This window comes from Zingiber officinale, chromosome 6B (genome assembly GCF_018446385.1).
Source record: "Zingiber officinale cultivar Zhangliang chromosome 6B, Zo_v1.1, whole genome shotgun sequence".
Taxonomy (NCBI): Eukaryota; Viridiplantae; Streptophyta; class Magnoliopsida; order Zingiberales; family Zingiberaceae; genus Zingiber; species Zingiber officinale.
The window spans coordinates 134,630,716-134,652,772 of record NC_055996.1 but is presented as its reverse complement, the minus strand read 5'-3'; the positions used below and the strand labels follow the sequence as shown (position 1 = coordinate 134,652,772).

General features: G+C 40.3%; 3 protein-coding genes, 2 long non-coding RNA genes and 1 pseudogene across 5 annotated transcripts; 4 read left to right on the top strand and 2 right to left on the bottom strand.

Moving 5' to 3' along the window:
- The first annotated feature begins 241 nt into the window (after positions 1–241).
- On the top strand, positions 242–1,115 carry LOC121991582 (annotated as a pseudogene).
- Positions 1,116–1,259: 144 nt separating this feature from the next.
- On the top strand, positions 1,260–3,404 carry LOC121991581 (protein NEDD1-like). The gene is made up of 5 exons (XM_042545569.1): positions 1,260–1,433; positions 2,536–2,793; positions 2,890–2,994; positions 3,102–3,167; positions 3,309–3,404. Exons 1-5 carry the CDS (start codon positions 1,260–1,262, stop codon positions 3,402–3,404), a joined length of 699 nt encoding a protein of 232 aa, XP_042401503.1.
- A 7,272-nt stretch (positions 3,405–10,676) lies between these two features.
- LOC121989674 lies at positions 10,677–11,237 on the top strand. Its single transcript, XR_006114295.1, has 2 exons — positions 10,677–10,892; positions 11,175–11,237. It is a non-coding gene; the product is annotated as an uncharacterized LOC121989674 (long non-coding RNA).
- A 1,933-nt stretch (positions 11,238–13,170) lies between these two features.
- On the bottom strand, positions 13,171–13,849 carry LOC121991580 (SKP1-like protein 11). Its single transcript, XM_042545568.1, has 2 exons — positions 13,487–13,849; positions 13,171–13,344 (listed from the first exon to the last, which is right to left on the bottom strand). Exons 1-2 carry the CDS (start codon positions 13,847–13,849, stop codon positions 13,171–13,173), a joined length of 537 nt encoding a protein of 178 aa, XP_042401502.1.
- Positions 13,850–14,352: 503 nt separating this feature from the next.
- LOC121991579 (SKP1-like protein 1) lies at positions 14,353–15,039 on the top strand. The gene is made up of 2 exons (XM_042545567.1): positions 14,353–14,685; positions 14,806–15,039. Exons 1-2 carry the CDS (start codon positions 14,353–14,355, stop codon positions 14,983–14,985), a joined length of 513 nt encoding a protein of 170 aa, XP_042401501.1. The 3' UTR covers positions 14,986–15,039.
- A 4,833-nt stretch (positions 15,040–19,872) lies between these two features.
- Positions 19,873–21,646, bottom strand: LOC121989675. Its single transcript, XR_006114296.1, has 3 exons — positions 20,873–21,646; positions 20,258–20,378; positions 19,873–20,109 (listed from the first exon to the last, which is right to left on the bottom strand). It is a non-coding gene; the product is annotated as an uncharacterized LOC121989675 (long non-coding RNA).
- Between the last annotated feature and the right edge of the window lie 411 nt (positions 21,647–22,057).

Sequence of the window (22,057 nt, the reverse complement as noted above, 5' to 3'; positions counted from 1 at the left end):
TCCAACCACACCGCATCTCCTCCAACTCCTCCATTTGGTTTCCCCCTTCCTAGATCCTTTAGTGCCTCCATTAAACTGCCCTCCGATTACGTGGCTGGAGTGGTGGTTGCTTTCTATGTATGCTTCTTTACTCTCGAGTTTAGATTTTGCAGCACTTTCCTTTACCTGTTTGAAAGAAGAAGAAGAAGAAGGAGGAGGAGGAGGAGGAGGAAAAAACAAAAACAATCTCTCCTCCGCCGCGATGGGCTCTGCAACGGTCCTCGCATCACTCTGCAATGGGGGTGCCGCAAGCGCCTCTGCCGCATCAAGGTCAGGGACAAAGGATCCGCCGCAAAATCTGGCGTCCGGAGGGGAATCGCGTCTCGGAATGTCCGCCGCATCGCAGATCAAGAGTCCCCCCTGCACCCGCCTCTTTATCCCCTCAGGTAATAGATCGGAGGTTGATCCGGAAAAGTTAGGGTTTGATCTAGTTTGAGGTGTCGGCGGTGAGATATGGAAGTAGCCACTGCTCGGATTTATCCACAGGAGGTCGGAATCGGACGGGAGCGAGAACCATAACTCCCGATCTGTCTCGTCGTCGCCGGATAAGGATGACCGTTGCTACACGACCAGGGGATCGGCGGCGTTGGTATTCGAGGGCGAGAACGCCGACGAAAGAGCCTCGGCAGCCTCTCTACCTCGATTCTTCGTTTCACTGTCGAACAAGGAGAAGGAGGAGGACTTCATGGTGATGAAGGGGTGCAAGCTGCCGCAGTGACCCAAGAAGAGATCCAAATTCGTCCAAAAATGCATACTCGTACGCTTCCATTCCCTCCAAAAATCCGATTTTTAAGATCAAACAGTCGAAAAAACTAATTTTTTCCTCTAATTTCTTTGACAAACTCGATCTAGTTGGTGAGTCCTGGAGCATGGCTGTCAAATCTCTCACAGGAGAGGTATGTAGTCAGGGAGAAGAAGGGATCAAGAAAGGTAGAAATTCTCTCTCTACCTTCGACTAATTTGCTCGTCTCGTTCCTGCATCCCATTCACATCTCATGTTCTTTTGTTTCCTGTTCCATAATTCGCAGAGGAGAAGAGGATTAAATGCCATGTCCATGGAAAGTGATTCAGAATGAAGCAAAAGGGAGAGGTAATACTAATTGCTATCATTGATTATGATCGAATTGGAATTTTTCCGTCAGAATTTTATTTTCCCATGACTCATCATTCAAATTTATTTTGTATCTTGTATAACTTAGTTAATTTTGTTAATCCAGCAGATGGTGGCTGACTTTTACGGTGGGAAAATCTTACTAAAGTTTAATCTTTATGTTCGTGCAGACCTAGTGGTTGCTAGTGCTGGTGACGATAAAAAGATATCACTTTGGAATAAAAATGGCCAAAGTATGGGATCCTTTCCTTCTCACGGCAGCGACCTTGCTGATGACATTGAGGTAGCTCATTGTTTGCTCATTAATTTGTTCTATTGTGATCAATACATCTGGTTTTCTGGAAATTTACAGATGCCCGGATGCCATTCAAATCATTGCCTGCATTTTTTTCCCCCTGTCTCTCTGGTTTACATCTTTTCTTCAGTTCAACCACTGTTAATGATTATTCTAGAGTGACCTGCGTGTCTCTGGTTTACATCTCTGATTCAATTCAATAATTGTTAGTGAATTGATTTCTACTAGAATGTCCTGCATGGAGTCAGTAACATTGCTACCGATTTCTTTTCCATCTAAATCATGGACAAAATAAATAAACTAAAAGCACTGGAACTGTTGGCACGATAGAAATTGCCACCTTCTTGCTATGTTGTGTCTGGGTATTTTCTTCCATCAATATTTTCTTCGAACAATGGTGATTGTTCGTTTGACTCCCTTATGAATTTTAGCATACATGTTGAACAAATAAGAAGAAAATAGCTAGCATATCTCTTTTGCTAGGTAGGTTATTTCTTTTCATCTAATTGTACAGCAATGTCTGCCAATATAGCAAAGTCTGACTTTGACTTTTACAGTTGATGACTTTGCAAAAATTGCTTATTCTGATGTTACACATTGAAGAAATAAGAGACTTAAAAGCTAGATTTTCTCCTTTTCCAGGTAGTTTTTTTTTCTTTGCGTTTGAGTGCAGAGCATGGAAAATGTTGCTTGTAAACATAGAATGAGTACAACTTGATTATTCTGCAAGTTTTCACTTGATGGTAAAAATTAAGAGAAATTTTATGACTGTGCCGTGTTTCGATATTTGCAATTGTAATAATATGAATCCTTTACGTTATTTTTGTATGTTTCATTGTAATGCTAAGTACCGCTCCTGAGCCTTGTTTCCCCTTGTTGTGATTAGGGACAAATTAGTGCATACTCGCAGTCTGGGTGACTATACCTGTATTTTTTTAGTAAGCTTACCGATTCTGATTGATGCCTAACAGGACCTAAATGACAATATGGCCATGGGTTTAAGTAATAAAAACACTTCTTATCTGTGTAATTATGAGTGCATAATATATCAAACATTTTAAAGATTTTTTTACTTTTCTCTATTTTGTAGGAATCCATAAATTGTATCAGCTTTAGTAATAAAAGTTCTAGATATCTTTGCTCTGGAGGAAGTGGGCATATTGTCAAAATATGGGACCTGCAGAGGAAAAGGTACATCAAACGGTTGAGTGGTCATATTGACACAATTACAGGTGTAATGTACAACTGCAAAGATGAACATTTAGCATCCATCAACGAGAAGGGGGATCTCATACTTCATTATCTTGCTTCCGGAACCCGGGCTGAACTCAAGGATCCAAATGGGCAGGTTATTGGCTGTCAAATATTTTGAAAATTCCAAACTTTCGCTCTATTAACATCTTTTTTGGTTTAACATGAATCTGTATCGGTGATGCGATTTCAGGTACTAAGAGTACTTGATTATTCTCGATTTAGTCGACATCTTTTGTCAACAGCTGGGGATGATGGATCTGTTCATATTTGGGATACAACTGGTCGCAGACCAAAGGTTAGTAAAATAATATTTCTTAATCTGCTAAAATGAAGGAGAAATTGTATTTGTTCCCTGCATTCACTAAAAAATTGATCTCCATTCACTCTGGCTCTTGGTGTCAGGTTTCTTGGTTGAAACAACATTCTGCCCCAACAATTGGTATTTGCTTCTCTCCATCAAGTGACAAGGTATTATCTTCCTAGGAATCTATTAAATGATTTGGATTTCTGGTGGATAATTATACATGGTTTGGCTAGTTTTGTTGGATGGGAGGTGCTTGTTCTATAGAAAATCAATGGCCATTATATCCTAACTTGTTTTCCCTGTAGGTTATTGTTACAGTTGGTCTTGATAAAAAGTTGTATATGTTTGATTCTGGAACAAAAAGACCCTCATATTGCATGCCTTTTGAGGCACCCTTCTGATCGCTGGCATACTGTGATGATGGTAATCTATTGGTTGCTGGGACAAATAATGGACGTGTAGTATTCTATGATGTTCGAGGGAAACCTCAACCTTTCACAGTTCTTCGTGCATACAGTAGTTCAGAGGTAAGATATCTTATCTGCCAAGAATAGCATGTATTTCATAGTCATCTTGATTCTTTTTTTCACTGCTTCATTAAATAGTCTATTTATATGCTGATGATAGCATGCCTTTCATAGTCATGTTTGTTCTTTTTATGCTAAACAATCCTGTCAGGTCATGCAGAACATGCAAGCATATAGATGCTGCAAAGGTTTTTATTAGTTTATTTGATCTCATATGATAGATTTAGATTCAATTTCATCAAGTAATCTGAGAAAATCACACGTTTGGGTTTTAGATTATTAGATCACAGGCAGTGCACATAGATAAAAAAAATCTATCTTTTTAAATAAAGATTGATTGAAAATTACATCTGTGCTAGTTTATTGATACCTGTTATGATGCTTGATTAGCCTTGTGAAACAAATTATAAGTGAGAACAGATACAATATATTTCTGTGATATTTAAAGAAGTGTTTTCACTGTGATTTTGGGTATTCATCAAAAGTTTAATAAATAAAGAAATCATTTTTTTCCCCGTCTCTCTGGTTTACATCTTTTCTTCAGTTCAACCACTGTTAATGATTATTCTAGAGTGACCTGCGTGTCTTTGGTTTACATCTCTGATTCAATTCAATAATTGTTAGTGAATTGATTTCTACTAGATGATTGCTCTGCAATCACAGTATGTCTTTTCTGTAAGTCTTATGCATGTCTCACCTTGGGTGTTGTTTCCCACAGTTCTAAAACACAACTAATTTACTTGATGTACTCATGAGAAGGAAAAATACAACTGAGTTCTAAAGCAATTGATGCTTCTGTTAAAGTTGCAAAAGAATTACTAAAATTTGATGATATTCTTGGCAGACTAATAGCATGTGTGAACAATTTGAATACCACTGCTTTATATGTTAATAAATTTGAAGAAATATAACCACGGCTGGCTATACATAGTATAATCTCATCTTTTGCTATTTGATGTTTTCCTTCAAATATATCCTAAGCATTTATTTATTTCGGCTTGAACCTACAAACATTGTTTATGTCCTACAAACATACATTCAACAATGGTAGAAGATTTTATAGAAGTTGACTAAAAATGACAACACTGCTTCCTGCAATTATAAGCTTCATCAGAGGTAGCTTTGCTCTTCTATGCTTCACTGGATTTGTTGTGTAGTCATATTTCTTTGTTCAACCATTATCATGCCTAGTAAGTTGTTGTATTATGCCTAGTAAGTTGTTGTATGATGCCTACTAATATATTATTTATGTGTTTTTACAGTTTACAAATCTCAAGTACTCCATAGTTGAAATTGATGAAGTGCGGTTCGAGTGGGCTGAATGCATGCTAGATTACATTTGAAGTGCGGTTCTACCTTGATGTGTTGTTAAAAGAATGTTCTACCTTGATGTTGATATCTATTAGCTAGCTTTTGATGTAAAAAGAATGTTTGGGTATTTTATGGATATTGTTGTAAGAAGATTATTTATATAATTTGTGAATATTTTTGTATTTTATGGATATTATTGAATGAAGAATATTTGTACAATTTGTGAATATTTGTGTATTTTTTTTTTGTTATTGTCGGTTTTAAAATCAAATATGTGCTGGTAAAAAATATACATATTACATCGGTTTTCCACCGATGTAAAACCGGTGTTATAAAGTAATATTACATCGGTCATTTACCGCTGCCAAAACTGGTGTTATTAACATACAATATTACATCGGTTTTACACCGTTGATGAAACGGTGTCGTTAAGTGATACTACACCGGTTAATAACCGATTCGAAGACCGGTGTCGTTAAGTGATACTACACCGGTTTTAACCCGATGTCTAAAATGGCAGACTTTTAACATCGGCTTCATAGACATCGGTCGAAAATCAAATAGACACCGGTGAAAAACCGATGTCTATGAGCGATTTTGTTGTAGTGACCGGAGCGGAAGATTGCTCGGGGAGCAAGAGACGCAGCTGGGGAGAAGGACGGTACGCAGTGCGTCCGAGGGACGAAGACTGCGGATGAGTACGCCGGCGGACGAGAAGGGAACACGCGGTGATTCCGAGGGACGAGAAGCCGAAGGGAAGCCCGCTCGAGAAGACCGGAAGTTGGGTTCGGGTGAGCCCTTTTCCGGATGGCAGAGATCACCCAAGCGAACGAATCCGGAGTAGAAGACCCGGATCGAGGCGAACTGAACAGGAGCAGTGGTCCCCGGATGAAAAAGTCAACATCAGTTGACTTTAGGCTCCGGGGCGCTCGGAGCAGTCCGGGGCGCCCGGAGCAACCCGGGGCGCCCGGAGCAGCCCGGAACCTTTCCGGGCTCCCGGAACCTTTCCGGGCTCCCGGACCTGGTTTGTTGACCAGATCGCGTCAAACGCGATCTGAATGTTGGGGATAAAGTTTTATCCCCACAGGACGCCCGGAACCCCTTCCAGGCGCCCCGACCAAGGCTATAAATATAGTCTTGGTCCAGAAGCTTTTCATCAACTCAGTGCATTCCATTTCCAACACTTGTACGCTACTGTTCTAGATTAGTTTCTCTATTTTACGCTTTCACTGTTGTAAGAGGCTTCTCCGCCTGAAGGAGATACTAGTGCTACATTCCTTGGATTAACAACCTCCTTGGTTGTAACCAAGTAAAAACCTTCTGCCTCTTTCTTTCTGCTTTCTATTTACTGCTTTAATTTTATTTTACAAGTGTACCGTTGAGAGTTCGAGAAAGGGTTGTCTTATTTTTGCAGGCTATCCAACCCCCCTTCTAGCCGGCCGCAACGGTCCTACAATTTTTTCCCCGACTCCACGAGTATTCGGGAATCGAGGGATCGAGACATATCCTTAGCCGGCTAGCATGACTCCTCCATCAGGTACGTTATGGGCTCTGCTCCCTTTTTATAGTTACAGGATCTGCTATATCTCCCTGATAAGAGAGTAAGATCCTAGTTCCCGGATAAAAAACTAGGGTCCTAGATCTTTGATCGGAAATTAGGGGTTCAACTCCCCGATCAGACATTAGGGGCACAACACCCCGATCAGACACTAGGGACACAACTTCCCGATTAGTGACTCACAGTACAGCTTTTCGATCAGGATCTAGGGGTCTCGCTCTTTGATTACAGGCTAGGGGTGTTACTCTCCGATCAGGGACCAAGGGCCTAGCTCCCCGATCAGGTGTGCTATAGGCTTTGCATCCTTCACCATGGGGTTACGCATCCTCTTACTACTATAGGTTCTGCACCCTTCACCATAGGGCTCTGCATCCTCTTACTGCTATAGGCGCTGCACTCTATTACTACTATATGCTATGCACCCTCCATTTATGAGGTTTTGCATCCTCTTACGTCTACAGGCTTTGCTCCCTTCACCCACGGTGCTCTGCTTCCTTCTATTGCTACGGACTCTACTCCCTTATATTACTATGGGCTTCACTCACTTTGACGGTCAGGACTCAGATTATTATCTTCTCCCCTCACTCCATAGATATTCATGAGTTGAGGGACCGAGACAGATCCTCAGTCGGTCGACATCACTCCGCGATTAGGTATGATAAAGGCTCTCCTCCCTCATATTGCTACGGGCTCCGCTTCTATGGACTTCAGGGCTTCACCTCCCCCATTCGGGGTCGAGCTATCACCATTGGTCTCGGACCAGAGTATCGCCATCGATTTCGGATAAGACTGTCACCACTGGTCTCGTACCAGAGTATCGTCACCGGTCTCGGATCAGAGTATCGTTAACGACCTCTCAGTCGGGTCTCAGACTCCCCAATGCGAGTTATAAGTGAGCATGCTCTCACGACTAACGATCTCTCGGTCGGGATTCCAAACTCTCGTCCCGGCGCGAGTTATAAGTGAGCATGCTCTCACGCCTCTAGGCTCTCGCCCCAGCGCGAGTTATAAGTAAGCATGCTCTCATGACCAACGACCTTCCGGTTAAGACTCCAGACTCTCGCACCAATGCGAGTTATAAGCGAGCATGCTCTCACGACCAACGACCTCCCGATCGAGATTCCAAACTCTTGCCCCAGCGCGAGTTATAAGTGAGCATGCTCTCGCGCCTCTAGCCTCTCGCCCTAGCGCGAGTTATAAGTGAGCATGCTCTCACGACCAACGACCTCTCGGTCAGGATTCCAGACTCTACCCCCAACGCGAGTTATAAGTAAGCATGCTCTCACACCTCCAGGCTCTCGTCCCAGCACAAGTTATAAGTGAGCATGCTCTCGCGACAAACGACCTCCCGGTCGGGACTCCAGACTCTCGCCCCAACGCGAGTTGTAAGTGAGCATGCTCTCGCGACCAACAACCTCCCGGTCGGGCTCCAGACTCTCACCCACTACAACAAAAATCCTCATAGACATTGGTGGAACAACAACGGTTTTAAGCAAAAACCGATGTCTTTGAGTATTTTACATCGATTTTTCCAAAAACCGGTGTCTATGAACGCAGATTTTCGCTCATAGACATCGATTTTTTAGGCGATGTCTGTGAGCGCCTTTGTTTTCGTTAATAGACACCGATTTTAACAGCGGTTTTTAAAATCCGATGTCTATGATAAAATAAAATAATTTAATTTTTCCACCTATACTTAGCCGAAATTTGCAACACTTCACTCTTCCCTCCAAACCTAAACCTATATCGCATCGTCCACCCATACTTAGCCCTAAACCTATATCGTCGCTACGGCACCACCACTTTCCTCCGGCTATCTCTCTCAGCCCCTCATCTCCCTCTTCTCCTTCTAGCGTACCTGCCTCTTCCGATCAGGATCAAAACCACCTGCTTCGGTCCTAAGTAAAACCGCAGCATAAATGATAGATGCAATTCCCCCCTTCGAAAAGCACACCGGCCTTCCCGTCGGTGACCCTCTGCACAATCCCACTATACATGTGGAAAGGGTTCTTAGGGTTCTTCACAATCACGATCATCCCGAGCAGGAAAAGGGGAAGCTCAGGGAGCTTCGGCTTCGCCCGCGCTAGCAACACCGCGATGCTCTCCTCGCCGCCCGCCCTTGCCTTTGCCTCGGAAGGAGAGGGGTTCCGCTGGATGAAGTCTTTGAGGCCCTTTTCACCGCCTGGGAAGATTGAGGGTGAAGATTGAGGCCCTGTGGAAATGTGAAAACCCTAATCCCCTCCTTACATCTACACTCTTACCTGTTGTAGTTCTTTGATCTGATGTTGGTTTTGTTTGCCTTTTCACTATTATGGTCGTCGCTGGGAGATTTGAGTGGATCGATTGATATGTGTAGGGTTTACTCGATCGATTTGTTTTCTTTGCAAATCTACGCCCGTAGATCGGTTTGGTTCCTGCCTTTTAGTGGCTGTCTGCGAGACCACCTTTGAACTCCGATTATATCAATTTCCTGGGTCTACAAAATCTGGACTCCGCCAAAATCAAACCTTTCCTCTCTGAGATACCATCGTTTATGATCAATCTTCTGGGGGCAAAGGAGAAGGAACAAAGAAGCGGAGAAGCTCGTGGATTCAGCGTGGCTCTCCATCTTCAAGCTGGTTTTCTTCTCTTTGGAAAGTTCCAACTACATTTAGGGGGTTGGAGCGATCTTAAAGGCATTCTTTCTGATTTTTGGGTTCTGATTTCTGGAGTGCTCTATTGGATTCACTATATCAGATCTAACATGATCGCTTGTCTTTATTCTGCGAGAGCTGAGTTTTTTTTCTTCCGTGAGAATTTGTGAGTGCTCAGGATTTCCCAAGCTTAACAACATTCATTTCTTTTCCTTATTTCTAATTTCTGCATTCTTGTTTTCTTTGTTTCTTGTTGTTGAATGTGTGTTGGTTAGCGGGTCTCGTGAATTTGCGTTGTTCGACATAGAACATGTTGAGTTTTGATTCCCTGTTCTTTCTAATTCAGTTGGAAGTTTAGCAACTCCTTCGACGGAGATTTGAAATTGAATTTGTAATTAGTTTAGAAAATGTTCTGAATACTGCCCATCTGAATTCTGATTTCTGATTTCTTGTTTCAATAAACAACTGAGATTGATTAGATCTAGATTTCGCTTGAGCACTTAGCTTGGTTGTTGGAATTCATTTCTGGTTTAAAGTTTGTCAAGTTCGGATACATAAATCTTACATGATCTAGAGTGAGGTTATTCCGTAGGAGTTGTTAGATCCTGAACTTAGAGCTACTCAGTAATTTGAGTTGCATTAATTGGAAATTCTGATCTGAATAGGGATCCTGTAGAGATTTACATCAGAACCCTGTTTGGGAGTTACAAGAATTTTTTTCTGAGGTCTTTGAGAAATGACCCTAGGTTACCTTATGCTATACTAGTTAAGGGTAGAATCTAAGGGAAATTTTGTAACCAAGTTGTCGCGACACAATCTTAGGTTATCAAATTTTAGCATCGTTGTCGAGGACCTTTGAAGTGGTTGTAGTTCCTAAATTGACAGCTATTTCTTTGTTGTTATTTTGTTGGTGCTTCTTGACAATTTTTGTATAGGAACAGTTTATGACCAGAAGTTCCACGAATTCAAGAAGTGGACTAGTCCCATTTGATTCGGAGATTGAAAGAACCTGTCGGCACATCGTGAGATGAGAAAGAAGTTACTATCTGTAGCTAGTACTGCTCCTTTTTCTGGAATCTTTAGTTCTACAGGGAGAATGAAATAGAATAGTAATCAAATGCTTAGAGATTTGGCATCTTCTGATGGTTCAAACCAATCTTTATGCATCTCAGAGAGGAAAGGTTCCTGCATGAACATGCTGATCAATCTTCTGATCGATTTATGCTGGTTTTTAAATAACAATAACTATAATGATTGATTTCTCTAGCATGCGTGCAAAGTATTTTACACAGACTGGTCCCTTATTTAACCTTTGTTAAGTCATCCTCTACATTTTCATTTATTGATTTAAGTTACTGGTTTGATCAAATCTGGATTTATTATATAGTTGTTTGGGTTTTGTAATCTAACTAATCAAGCTACCTGTCATTGCTTGAAGCTTTTGACAATCAGTTATGCTCTTATCTTTTTTTTTAATTTCATCTATAAATTATTTGATTCATGTATCTATTATGATTATAAATGTTCTTAATAATCACTTTTCTACTTGTAAATGCTGAAATGTTGTAGCAGTATTTTTCTCTTGTAAATATTCAATATTTTCATGTATCTATTTTTCTCTTGATTTATTCAATGTAGGTTGATTTGGAAAGGATTGCTAAGGATACTCATGGCTATGTTGGGGCTGACCTTGCTGCTTTATGCACTGAAGCTGCTCTCCAGTGTATCCGTGAAAAGATGGACATAATTGATCTAGAAGATGAATCAATTGATGCTGAGATTCTCAATTCTATGTCTGTTACAAATGAACACTTTAAGACTGCTTTGGGATCTAGTAACCCATCTGCCCTCCGTGAAACTGTAAGTCTTTGCTTTGGTAATTGTAATCATTTTCAGTTAGTTTTTTTCCTTCTAAATATGATTATCTACATGAATTTTTAAAATAAATTGTTGCTGCAAGAATTGAAAATGAGAAATTTGACATTGGTGTTCTTTCTAAATTAAACTTACAACTCAAGAAATTCTATAGCCTCATGTGCCTGGTTGGTAACTTGTGTTTACTGTCATATGTTGATGAATGGCCTAAAAACCACTTCTATTTCTACCTTGAGATATGCTGATAGTTTGTTGGATTTTGATCAGGTTGTTGAAGTACCAAATGTCAGCTCGGATGATATTGGTGGGCTGGAAAATGTCAAGAGGGAATTGCAAGAGGTAGTTTGCTGGATATGTTTGAGGTTTTATGTCCACCAAGTGTGATTTTTTCTTTCTGATGGTGATATTCTAGGACTTCTACAGCATGTATATTTCTTCTATTTTTGTTCTTTGCTGTAGTTAAGTAGACCAAATAATACTTTTGTTTGACAGATTTGAACAGTGGATGTTTTAACTCAGAAAACTAGGCATTTGAAGGTGAAAAGTGGTGAGATTAGGGAAATGAAAGGCGCAAGAAGAATGGAGCAGTATAACAAGTTGAACAGATTTTGATTCTCATAATTTAATGTAGCCTCAGCTTGATTTTTGACTCATGATGTTCTACCTTGATGTGTACAATATATATTAGCTTTTGATGTAAAAAGAATATTTGTGTATTTTATGGATACTGATCCGGCGGTAAGAATGGGGGACCCACTTCCTGAAGGGTCCCAGCCTGAGGACAGATGGAGGGCTGACTAAGCGGGTAATGGCCGCGCCGAGCAGTTGAGCAGGTCCGAGCGAAGCCAAAGATAACCCAGCCATGGGCTTGGGTTTCCGACGCCAAGGCGGGAAGACTGAATGGCCGAGCGGGTGTCTGCCCGGCTGGGACCGAAGGGCCGAGCGGGTGGTCCGCTCGGCCAGGATAAGGGCGAGGATACAAAGATTAGCCGAGCGGCCTATTCGTTCGGCTCGGGATATGGGATGTCAGCAAAGGCATGTCTGATGATTATGCCGTACACAAGATTGCACGATGGAGGATCTCGCCGTCACATCATGGAGAGGTTGATACAGTAGCGGTATGGCCTTATGGATGCCCTTCTGACAAACCCATACCTGGGCATGGTCGAAAGCAGGTGATTGCTTTGATTGGCGCACCCAGGCTCCTTCGAGAGGTCTATATAAGGCCTCCATTTCTTCACCGGAGGGACGCTGGTTTTCGAATCTCTGAAGCCACCTCTTTGTTATTCCTCGCCTGACTTGAGCGTCGGAGGGCCGTCGCCGGGACACCCCTCCCGGCTCGGTTTTGTTGCAGGTTCGCCGGAGCACTCGAGGATCCAACAGGGAGCGCCACGTCCCCAGCGTCCTTTGACTTCTGGTTCGGACAGGATCAGATACTGTTGTAAGAAGAATATTTATGTAATTTGTAAATATTTGTGTATTTTATGGATACTGTTGGAAGAAGAATATTTGTGTAATTTGTGAATATTTGTGTATTTTCTTGGATACTGTCGGTTTTTCACCGTTTCGGAAATCGAATTTGTGTCGTTAAACAATACTGATATTACATCGATTTTCACCGTTGTAAAACCGGTGTCATTAACTAATATTACATCGGTTGTATACCGCTGCCAAAACTGTTGTTATTAACATATAATATTACATCGGTTTTACACCCGATGTCATTAAGTGATACTACACCGGTTTTAACCCGATGTCTAAAATGCCAGACCTTTTACATCGCCTTCATAGACATCGGTCGAAAATGTAATAGACACAGGTGGAAAACCGATGTCTATGAGGGTTTTTGTTGTAGTGATCCCAGCACGAGTTATAAGTAAACATGCTCTCTTGACCAACCTTCCGGTTGGTGATCTATACTCTCGTCTCAATATGAGTTATAAGCGTGCGCTGCCCACGAGCACATCGACTAGCCGGTCAGGTTTCCTCCCTGACGTGCTGCTCATCGCTCTGTCCAGCACTCGTCGCTTGGTTAGCACTCGTCCCACTCGCCGCTAGGCTCACGGAAATATATATGATCTTATTTTTTTTTTCTTTCAGCACTGATATTTGCTTAAAATTTTATCAACGCAAACAATTGAACATCATGGAGAATATTTATTTACAAAGGGACAAGATAAAAACAGTAAATAAAATAGGATGTAATTAAGGCGGATAATTAAAAAGTCGCTTCAAATTTGTTCTGTTCCGGAGATCATAGCAATTATTGGAATGCCCAGGCGTTCTTGCTGCGGACGGCTTCTTCTTCTTCAGGAGTGAAATCATTTTGGATGTCTAACAACTGGCGGATCTCTTCCGGTTCCTTCCCTTTGATCATGTCGGCGACGGTTTCAGCGATAAAATCGACCAATCCTTTAACGTCCAGGTAGTTCGCAGCCTGTTCGATCGATCCGTGACACAAAACCAAAACAAGAAAACAAACAAAAAGACGTATTTAATTAATTAATTAGATATCTTCAAATAACAGAAGAATAATCATGAAAAGCGGAAAAGAAAAGTCTTTCTTCTTCGGTACGTACAATGAAGAGATTGTAGAGGGAGGATGGGTCGAGCTTGACGAACTCTTTATCCCAAGCACTGAGCGCGGGGTCTGAGACGGGCTTCGATGAGATGCAATAAGAGGAGAAGGAGTTGTCGGAGGAGGAGGCGGAGGAGGAGGCAGCGGCGGCGACGGCAGAGGACGAGGGAGAAGAATTGGCGGCGGCGTGCTTCCGGGAGTACTCGAGGATCTGGCGCAACACCTTGGAGTGGACGGGGGCGAGCGGGATGACGCCGTCAAAGTCGCCGAGCATGCCCTCGATGACCTTCGATTGGATGGCCACCTCCTCCTCCACCTCGATCTCTTGTCCGTCGCTGGAAACGAGCTTAATCATCTTCGTCATTGCCGAGGGAAGGATGAACCGCGAGTTCGAAAGAAAGGCGATGCAGAGGGTTTAGCTTGCAGCCTATTTGTAGGCTAGGGCAGAAAAAAAATTAGTTGCGCGGATTAACGAATTCAATTATTAATAAAATACAATTTCAGTTAATTATTTAGCTATTTTCTTTAATTTTAATAATATTAGTTAACTAAAATAGGAAGAGTATCTATCATATTCAATAATTTATTATAAAATATTTTTTTACATGATTATTTACTAAGAATATCTTATGTTTCCTAAATATAATCACTAAAACAATTGAACTCGGTTAAATCTGATTAAAACTTAAATCCCAAATCCGCCCAACTATTTTTTTTTTAAAAAAAAACCCGGTCCAATTTCTCATCGATTCTCGCCTATATACATGCGACCCTAGTGATCGTCCCCTGTAACCTTTTTCGCCTTTCCTTCGATCTCTGCTGCTGCTGCTGCGTCGAATCCTTAATTTCTGCATCCTTCCTTCGGCAATGGCGAAGATGATCAAGCTCGTTTCCAGCGACGGTGCAGAATTCGAGGTGGAGGAGGAGGTGGCCTTCCAATCGAAGATCATCAAGGACATCGTCGCCGACGCCGACGACGTCATCCCCCTCCCATCGGTCAGCTCCAAGGTGCTGATCCAGGTCATCGAGTACTTCCGGAAGCACGCCGCCGTCAAATCTTTCCCATTGTCGCCCTCCTCCTCCGCCGCCTCCTCCTCTTCCTCCTCCATCTCATCGAAGCCCGTCTCGGACCCGGCGCTCAGGGCCTGGGACAACGAGTTCGTAAAGCTCAACAATTCCTCCCTCTTCGATATTGTCATTGTACGTACTGAAGAAGAAAGCATTTCCTTTTTCCCCTTTTCATGATTATTCTGTTATTTGAAGATATCTAATTAAGGACGGTTTTTTTTTTTGTTTTCTATCACTCATCGATGAAAACAGGCTGCAAACTACCTGGACATTGAAGAACTTGTGGATTTGGTCCTTGAAACCGTCGCCGACAGGATCAAAGGGAAGCAAGCGCAAGAGATACGCCAGCAGTTTAACATCGAGAATGATTTCACTCCTGAGGAAGAGGAAGCCCTCCGGAGGGAGAACTCCTGGGCATTCCAAAACAATTGATTCTAATTGTAATGATCTCCGGAACTAATTTGAAGGACTTTTTATTCATCCGTCGTAATTATAAGAAACGTGTTTTTTTTTATTGATAATAGATAGACGAACTTAACTAGTTCGCCTACTGAGTAAACTCAACAAACTCTAAAGGAACCATAGGTTATCTGTTGTTGCAAAATGCGCAGAGAGTATCATCGAGTGCTTTCCGGTCATAGTCGCGGGTGAATACACAACCACCCAAAGGATGCTTCAGAAGTACCAACCATAACTGATCTGAATTTCTTGACCGTCATCACTCAGGTGGGAGAGTGGGAAGCTTGACATCTTGTAAGGTTTAGAGGACTCGCCATGATAGAATCGTTGATCCAGCCAAGGCGACGAAACATATCAACTGCCATCACCTATTATCTGATAACACTCAAATAAAAAAGAGTCAAAGAAAACACCTGATAGCACTTAGATGAATAAGAGAAAGATAGCAGAGAATTAATGTACTATTGGTTTCTCATTAAAAGTTCATACGAAGCATAGGCTATACATATGCCTTTATATAGCAGTAAGAAAAAACAATCCGATCCTAAAATTATGCATCTAGATCTAGCCTTAGCCTTTCATTTATTCAAAGCATATCCATTAAATACGGATATATTCTATCTTAATTATGACTTGATTTAAATAATACAACATAGCCTCCCTTAAACCAAGTCACAAATGTTAGCCATCCCAATTGCCTTCTTCAACTTGAGAAACATCTCTGTCTTCATTGGTTTTGTAAAGATATCTGCAACTTGACATTCACTAGGACAATACTCGATGTTGATTTGTTTTTTCGCAACCCATTCTCTGATTTTATGATACTTGATATCTATATGCTTGCAGCGGCCATGAAATACTGGATTCTTAGATAATGCAATTGTTGACTTGTTATCACAAAAAATTGTCGTAGGACCATCTTGTTTGTGTTGTAGAAAATCTAAAATCTTTCTTAGCCAAATTGCTTGCATAGCACAATTTGTTGCCGCTATATATTCTGCTTCTGTTGTTGAAAGTGCTACCACCGGTTGCTTTTTAGAAGACCAAGAAAATATAGCTGAACCAAGATGAAAAGCATATCCCGATGTACTCTTTCTAGTCTCAACATCTCCAGCCCAATCACTATCTGTATATCCAATAAGTCCCACAGTTTTATTAGTAGAATACAAAATTCCATCATTAATTGTACCTTTGACATATCTAAGAATTCGCTTTGCTGCGGCCCAATGCGAATCCTTTGGTTTCTCCATAAACCTGCTAAGTACTCCAACTCCAAAAGAAATATCTGGCCTTGTAGCAACCAAATATCTTAGACTCCCAATCAAACTTTTATAAGCAGTAATATCCATACTCTTACCAGTTTCATCTTTAGACAACTTTATCTTTTCAATCACTGGAGTAGGAACTGGTTTGGAGCATTCCATCCTAAACCTTTTCAAAATATCAGAAGCATATTTCTTTTGTGAGACAAAAAACCCATCATCCATCTGAATAACTTCAAGCCCTAGGAAATAACTCATTAGACCCATATCTGTCATTTCAAATTTACTAACCAAGGCTTCCCTGAATTCTATGATTAACTTTAAGTTATTTCCGGTAAAAATCAAGTCATCAACATAAAGACAGACTATGAGTGTATCACCAGATTCAATATGCTTAACATACAAAGTATGCTCATAAGGACATCTCAAAAAACCATTTTCAATAAAATAAGAATCAATACAACTATACCATGCCCTTGGTGCTTGTTTTAAACCATATAGAGCTTTCTTCAACCTGTACACCTTATTCTCTTCCCCTTTCTTCACATATCCTGCAGGTTGTTCAACATATATTTCTTCTTCCAAGAAGCCATTCAGAAAAGCAGATTTTACATCCATTTGATACAGTTTCCAATTATTTTGAGCAGAAAGTGAAATAAGCATGCGTACTGTATCAAGTCTACTTACAGGAGCAAAGACCTCAAAATAATCAATACCTGCTTTTTGCTTGTAACCTTTTGCAACCAACCTCGCTTTAAAACGATCAATTTCACCATTTGGCTTATACTTTGTCTTGTATACCCACTTTACTCCAACTGGTTCTTTTCTTGGAGGTAATTCAGTCAATTCCCAAGTACCATTAGTTTCAATGGCTTGAATTTCCTCGTCCATTGCCTTCAACCAATGAGTCTTTTTAGCAGCATCTTCAAAAAATATAGGATCACAATCTGAAAAAGAGCAAACTGAACAATTTCTTCATCAGACAGATCATTATCATTACTTAACACATAATCTTGCAAGCGAGCTGGTAATCGGCACTCGCGTTGTGATCTTCTAGTTGGTGCTTCAGATTGTACAGAAACTTGAACATTATCTTGAGTAGGTTGTTCATCCAGAAAGTCGTCAGGAATATCAGGAACAATAATAGACTTTTCTTTTTCTATACACCAATTCCAACTACCATGTTCATCAAAGACCACATCACGACTAATAATAACTTTCTTAGTTTCAGGGTTATATAGCTTATAAGCCTTTGATGTATCACTGTAACCAATAAAAATACACTTCTCGCCTTTATCATCAAGTTTCTTCCTCAACTTATCTGGTACATGTGCATATGCCAAACAACCAAAGATCTTGAGATGTTTGACAGTCGGCTTTCTTCCACTCCAAGCTTCCTCAGGTGTCTTATCATGAACACTTCTTGTTGGACACCTGTTCAACACATAAATAGCACAAGATACAGCTTCTGCCCAGAAATGCTTAGGCAGATTTTTTGATTTCAACATACATCTTACCATATCCATAATAGTTCTATTTTTTCTCTCAGCCACTCCATTTTGTTGTGGAGTATATCTAGCTGTCATTTGATGTTGAATACCATGCTTCTTTAAAAAATCATCACACACAATATATTCTGTACCTCTATCAGTTCTTAAGATTTTGATTTCAAGTCCACTTTGTTTTTCAACAAATAATTTAAATTGCTTGAAAATATCACATGCTTCTGACTTGTGATGTAGAGGATAAACCCAAGTTTTTCGACTCAAATCATCGATAAAAGTAATAAAATACTTATTACCTCCAAGTGATGGTACTTCCACTGTGCACAAATCTAAATGTATAAGTTCTAACTGTTTTGTGGCTCTCCATGACTTGCCTACAGGAAAAGGTTCTCTATGCTTCTTGCCAATTAAACAAGTCTCACAAACATGATTAGACTTCACAATATCAGGCAACTCAAAAACAAGCTTCTTTCTTGCTAAATAATTTAATCCAGAAAAATGAAAATGCCCAAAGCGCATATGCCACAACCAATTATCATCCAAAATCTCAGAATTAAAGCAAGAAAGAAATTTATGCTGAATTTTCAAAGGAAATAATCTATTCTGAGACATTTTTACCTTTGCTATCAACTTCCCATTTCCATCTGTTATGATGCAATACCCCTGAATAATGCATATTTTATAACCCTTTTCTGATAATTGTCCCATACTTAATAAGTTTTGGTGAAGTTCTGGAACATAAAAGACATCAGATATAAAATTTTGAGAACCATCCTTCAACTGGATATAAATTTTACCTTTTCCCAATATTGGTACTTTTGTCTTATTTCCAAAAGTAACCTCTGATTGAATTGATTCATCTAATTCCGAGAATAACTCTCTTCTTCCACACATATGGTTACTACATCCAGTATCCAAAAATCATACGTTCTCATTTGCAGGTAAACTATTACTAGCCAAAAGTAAAGTCTCAGATTCATTAGAGTCCTCACCATAATTTCCAGCAATGTTTGCCTGGTTGCCATGATTGTTGAATTTCTTGTATCTACAATCTGCAATTTTGTGCCCATATTTTCCACAATTATAGCAGTGAGCCGAAAACCTCTCTTGCATGGCATTATCTCCACTTCTTCCTTGATTTGAGTAGTTACCTCGACCTCTTCCTCTATATCCTCTTCTTGCTCTTCCTCGACCTCTATTGAATCCTCCTCCTCTTTGACTAGAGTCAGTCGTGTTAAGAGTAACCTGACTCTTTAAAGCTTCTTCATTTGTTGGTGTTTCCGTCTTTGCTTCGATCCTGTCAATATGGCTTTCTATCATACCTTTTAATTCTGCAATTGTCAGCAGTTCAATGTCATGTGATTCTTGAATTGAGGCCACCACATGATCATACTTCAATGGTATGGTTCGAAGAATCTTCTCAACAACAGCATCATCTCCAATTTTATCACCATATAATCTCATTTTATTGACAAGATCAGTAAGACGTGAAAAATAATGCTCAACTATTTCTGTAGATGACATCTCGCATCGATCGTATAACCTTCGTAGCGACTGCAACTTGGATTTTTGTGCTCGATCAACTCCTTTGTATGACAATTTTAAGGTGTCCCACGCCTCCTTTGCCGTCTTGGCATTTGCAATCAAACCAAAAATTGAATAATCAACTCCTTGATGAATTTGTCCCAACGCAAGTTGATCTCGACGTTGAGAGTTTGCATCGGCTCCTTCTGAAAGACCTGAATCAATAGAGCTCCAAAGATTTTGAGCTTTTAAATGTGTAGACATCATTATCTGCCAATAATTATAATCGAGCTTCCCATCTAATTTGGGACCAGACCAAACAACATTAAAATTGTTTGTCATATTTTACTACAAAAAAAAACGAGCTAGAAGGTTACCGGCTCTGATACCACTTTGATAACACTCAAATAAAAAAGAGTCAAAGAAAACACCTGATAGCACTTAGATGAATAAGAGAAAGATAGCAGAGAATTAATGTACTATTGGTTTCTCATTAAAAGTTCATACGAAGCATAGGCTATACATATGTCTTTATATAGCAGTAAGAAAAAACAATCCGATCCTAAAATTATGCATCTAGATCTAGCCTTAGCCTTTCATTTATTCAAAGCATATCCATTAAATACGGATATATTCTATCTTAATTATGACTTGATTTAAATAATACAACATTATCCATTCATTGATTGAAACATCTAGAAACAAAACTAACTTGAGAGTGAATGAGATCGAATGCATCGTCTCACCAATCCAGTTGCAACTGCTTCTCCATGGAGCCATTGCCCATCATCCACTGTTTCAATTGCCTACCACAAGACAGCATGAGATAGCCATTAAGGAAAATTTCTAGAAACAGCTGATCAAATTGTGAATAACGAGCTGAAGGTCGTTGTTCAAACATATTAGAAACAGATAGAAGAACAAGAATAAAACGTGCAAACTCAATACTCATACGTCCAAACGTATGCTCAAAGTTCAGGGTTGCCCGGATGCCTCTTCCTTTTTCATCCAAGGAGCCAACCTTAGTTTTGTTCTCACAAGATGGCTTGATTGCATATGCCAGGTGGATGGATCTCTGAACAGTTTTAAAAAAAATATAAGACTCATACAAGCTAAAGTTAGAAAAAGCATTGAACATAGAGAATGCAAGGCAAAATGTTAAAATCATAAAATATATCATCTACGATACAGTGAAGATCTACAATATGGCAGTTCATTCTTAATGCAACAAAAGGGATATCTTAAATTATTTAACATTAACACTGGCATTGGAAGGGAGAATAAATATCAGTATCTAGATTCTTTCACTAGATTAGGACCTTGAATTCAAGTGGCATTTCATCATTTCTTTCGTTAATAGAGCTATGCTTTCTTTACTGATTCAACAAAAAGCAACATTGACAAGTGTCTAATGTAAGGAACAGAACATTCAACCATATTCTAGCAAGCAACAAGAACCTATGCGATTTTAAATCAAACAAAAAGAAAGCGGAGACTATAAAACTGGGTCGGACAAAACATAGGTTTTCTTGTAATAGCTCATTGCAAGGATAAACTATGATACCCTACCAAAAGAGATTGCAAGTTCTGTTCTTGCCACTCAAACAACTTGGCATCCCTAACGAGCCCACACTTTACAATCTCACCAATGTCAGATGCCAATTCCCTATCAGGCAATGTATTTAGAGCGTCAGTATCTATTAAAACACATTGTGGCTGGTAAAAGGATGGTTTACTGCAGTCTTGCCCGCAACTGATGATTCCACCTGAACATTATTGACATAAATTTAATCATTTTCAATCACTTAGTAAAAAGTAATTTTCGATAAGAAGAAGAAGAGGGGAGGAGAGGTGGCGGAGATCTTTGCGGACGAGCGGAGGGAGGGACTGATGGAGGGAAGTGAGCAGGACACCGCCATGGAAAAGGCTTGGAGCTCGGCAGAGGAAAGAGAAAGAGGAGCAGCAGCGCTTCGCCGTTGGCGGATCGTTTATTTAAAACTACTGGAACTGGAGTAAGCTCGCCGCCGGGAGCTAACCCTAAACCCCAATCTCAAACCCCAAACCCTAAATCCTAAACCTCAAATCCCAAATCACAAACCCCAAAACCCAAACCAATGGAGACAGGGGAGTTCAGCTCTCCAAAATCGTTGCAGAGAATCACCATTTGCTCGCCATGTAACGAACTCACAGTGGGGTTCTCACCGCTCCAACCACCTGCCGCCTCCGTTTTCGACGCGTCACAGTGGGGTAAGCTTGATGACCTTGTCCGAACTCTAAGCAGGGTGGTGGTCTCACCCCTGCAAGCCCCTGGTTCAGTTTGTCGGGCTGAGCGCAACACAGTTTGGTATCGATCGTGCATGTCGGCGGGACGTGATTTGAAAGGGGAGATCGCCCATCTGTAATTGGACCCCATTAATGCATGGGCTATGATAGCCAATCGACGTCGTCCATCTGTAATTAGTTGGATTATCGACAAAGAAAACAATCAATTTATATGCTAAAGTTGCTTCTGATGATGGTGACTCTTGCTGTCATGATAGTATATATATATATATAAAAGAAAATAAACAACAATAATAATGATAATAAAAATATATATATAATTATTGTATATTGACAAATTAAAGAAAGACCCCATGTTAGTTGTCCTTCAAATATGCAAACCATTACACTATAAATTTTTTATTTTAACTTTGCACGTCCTATTTCTTTATATTTTTGCTTTAGTAAGTTTAAAAAATTTCCATCTTTTCT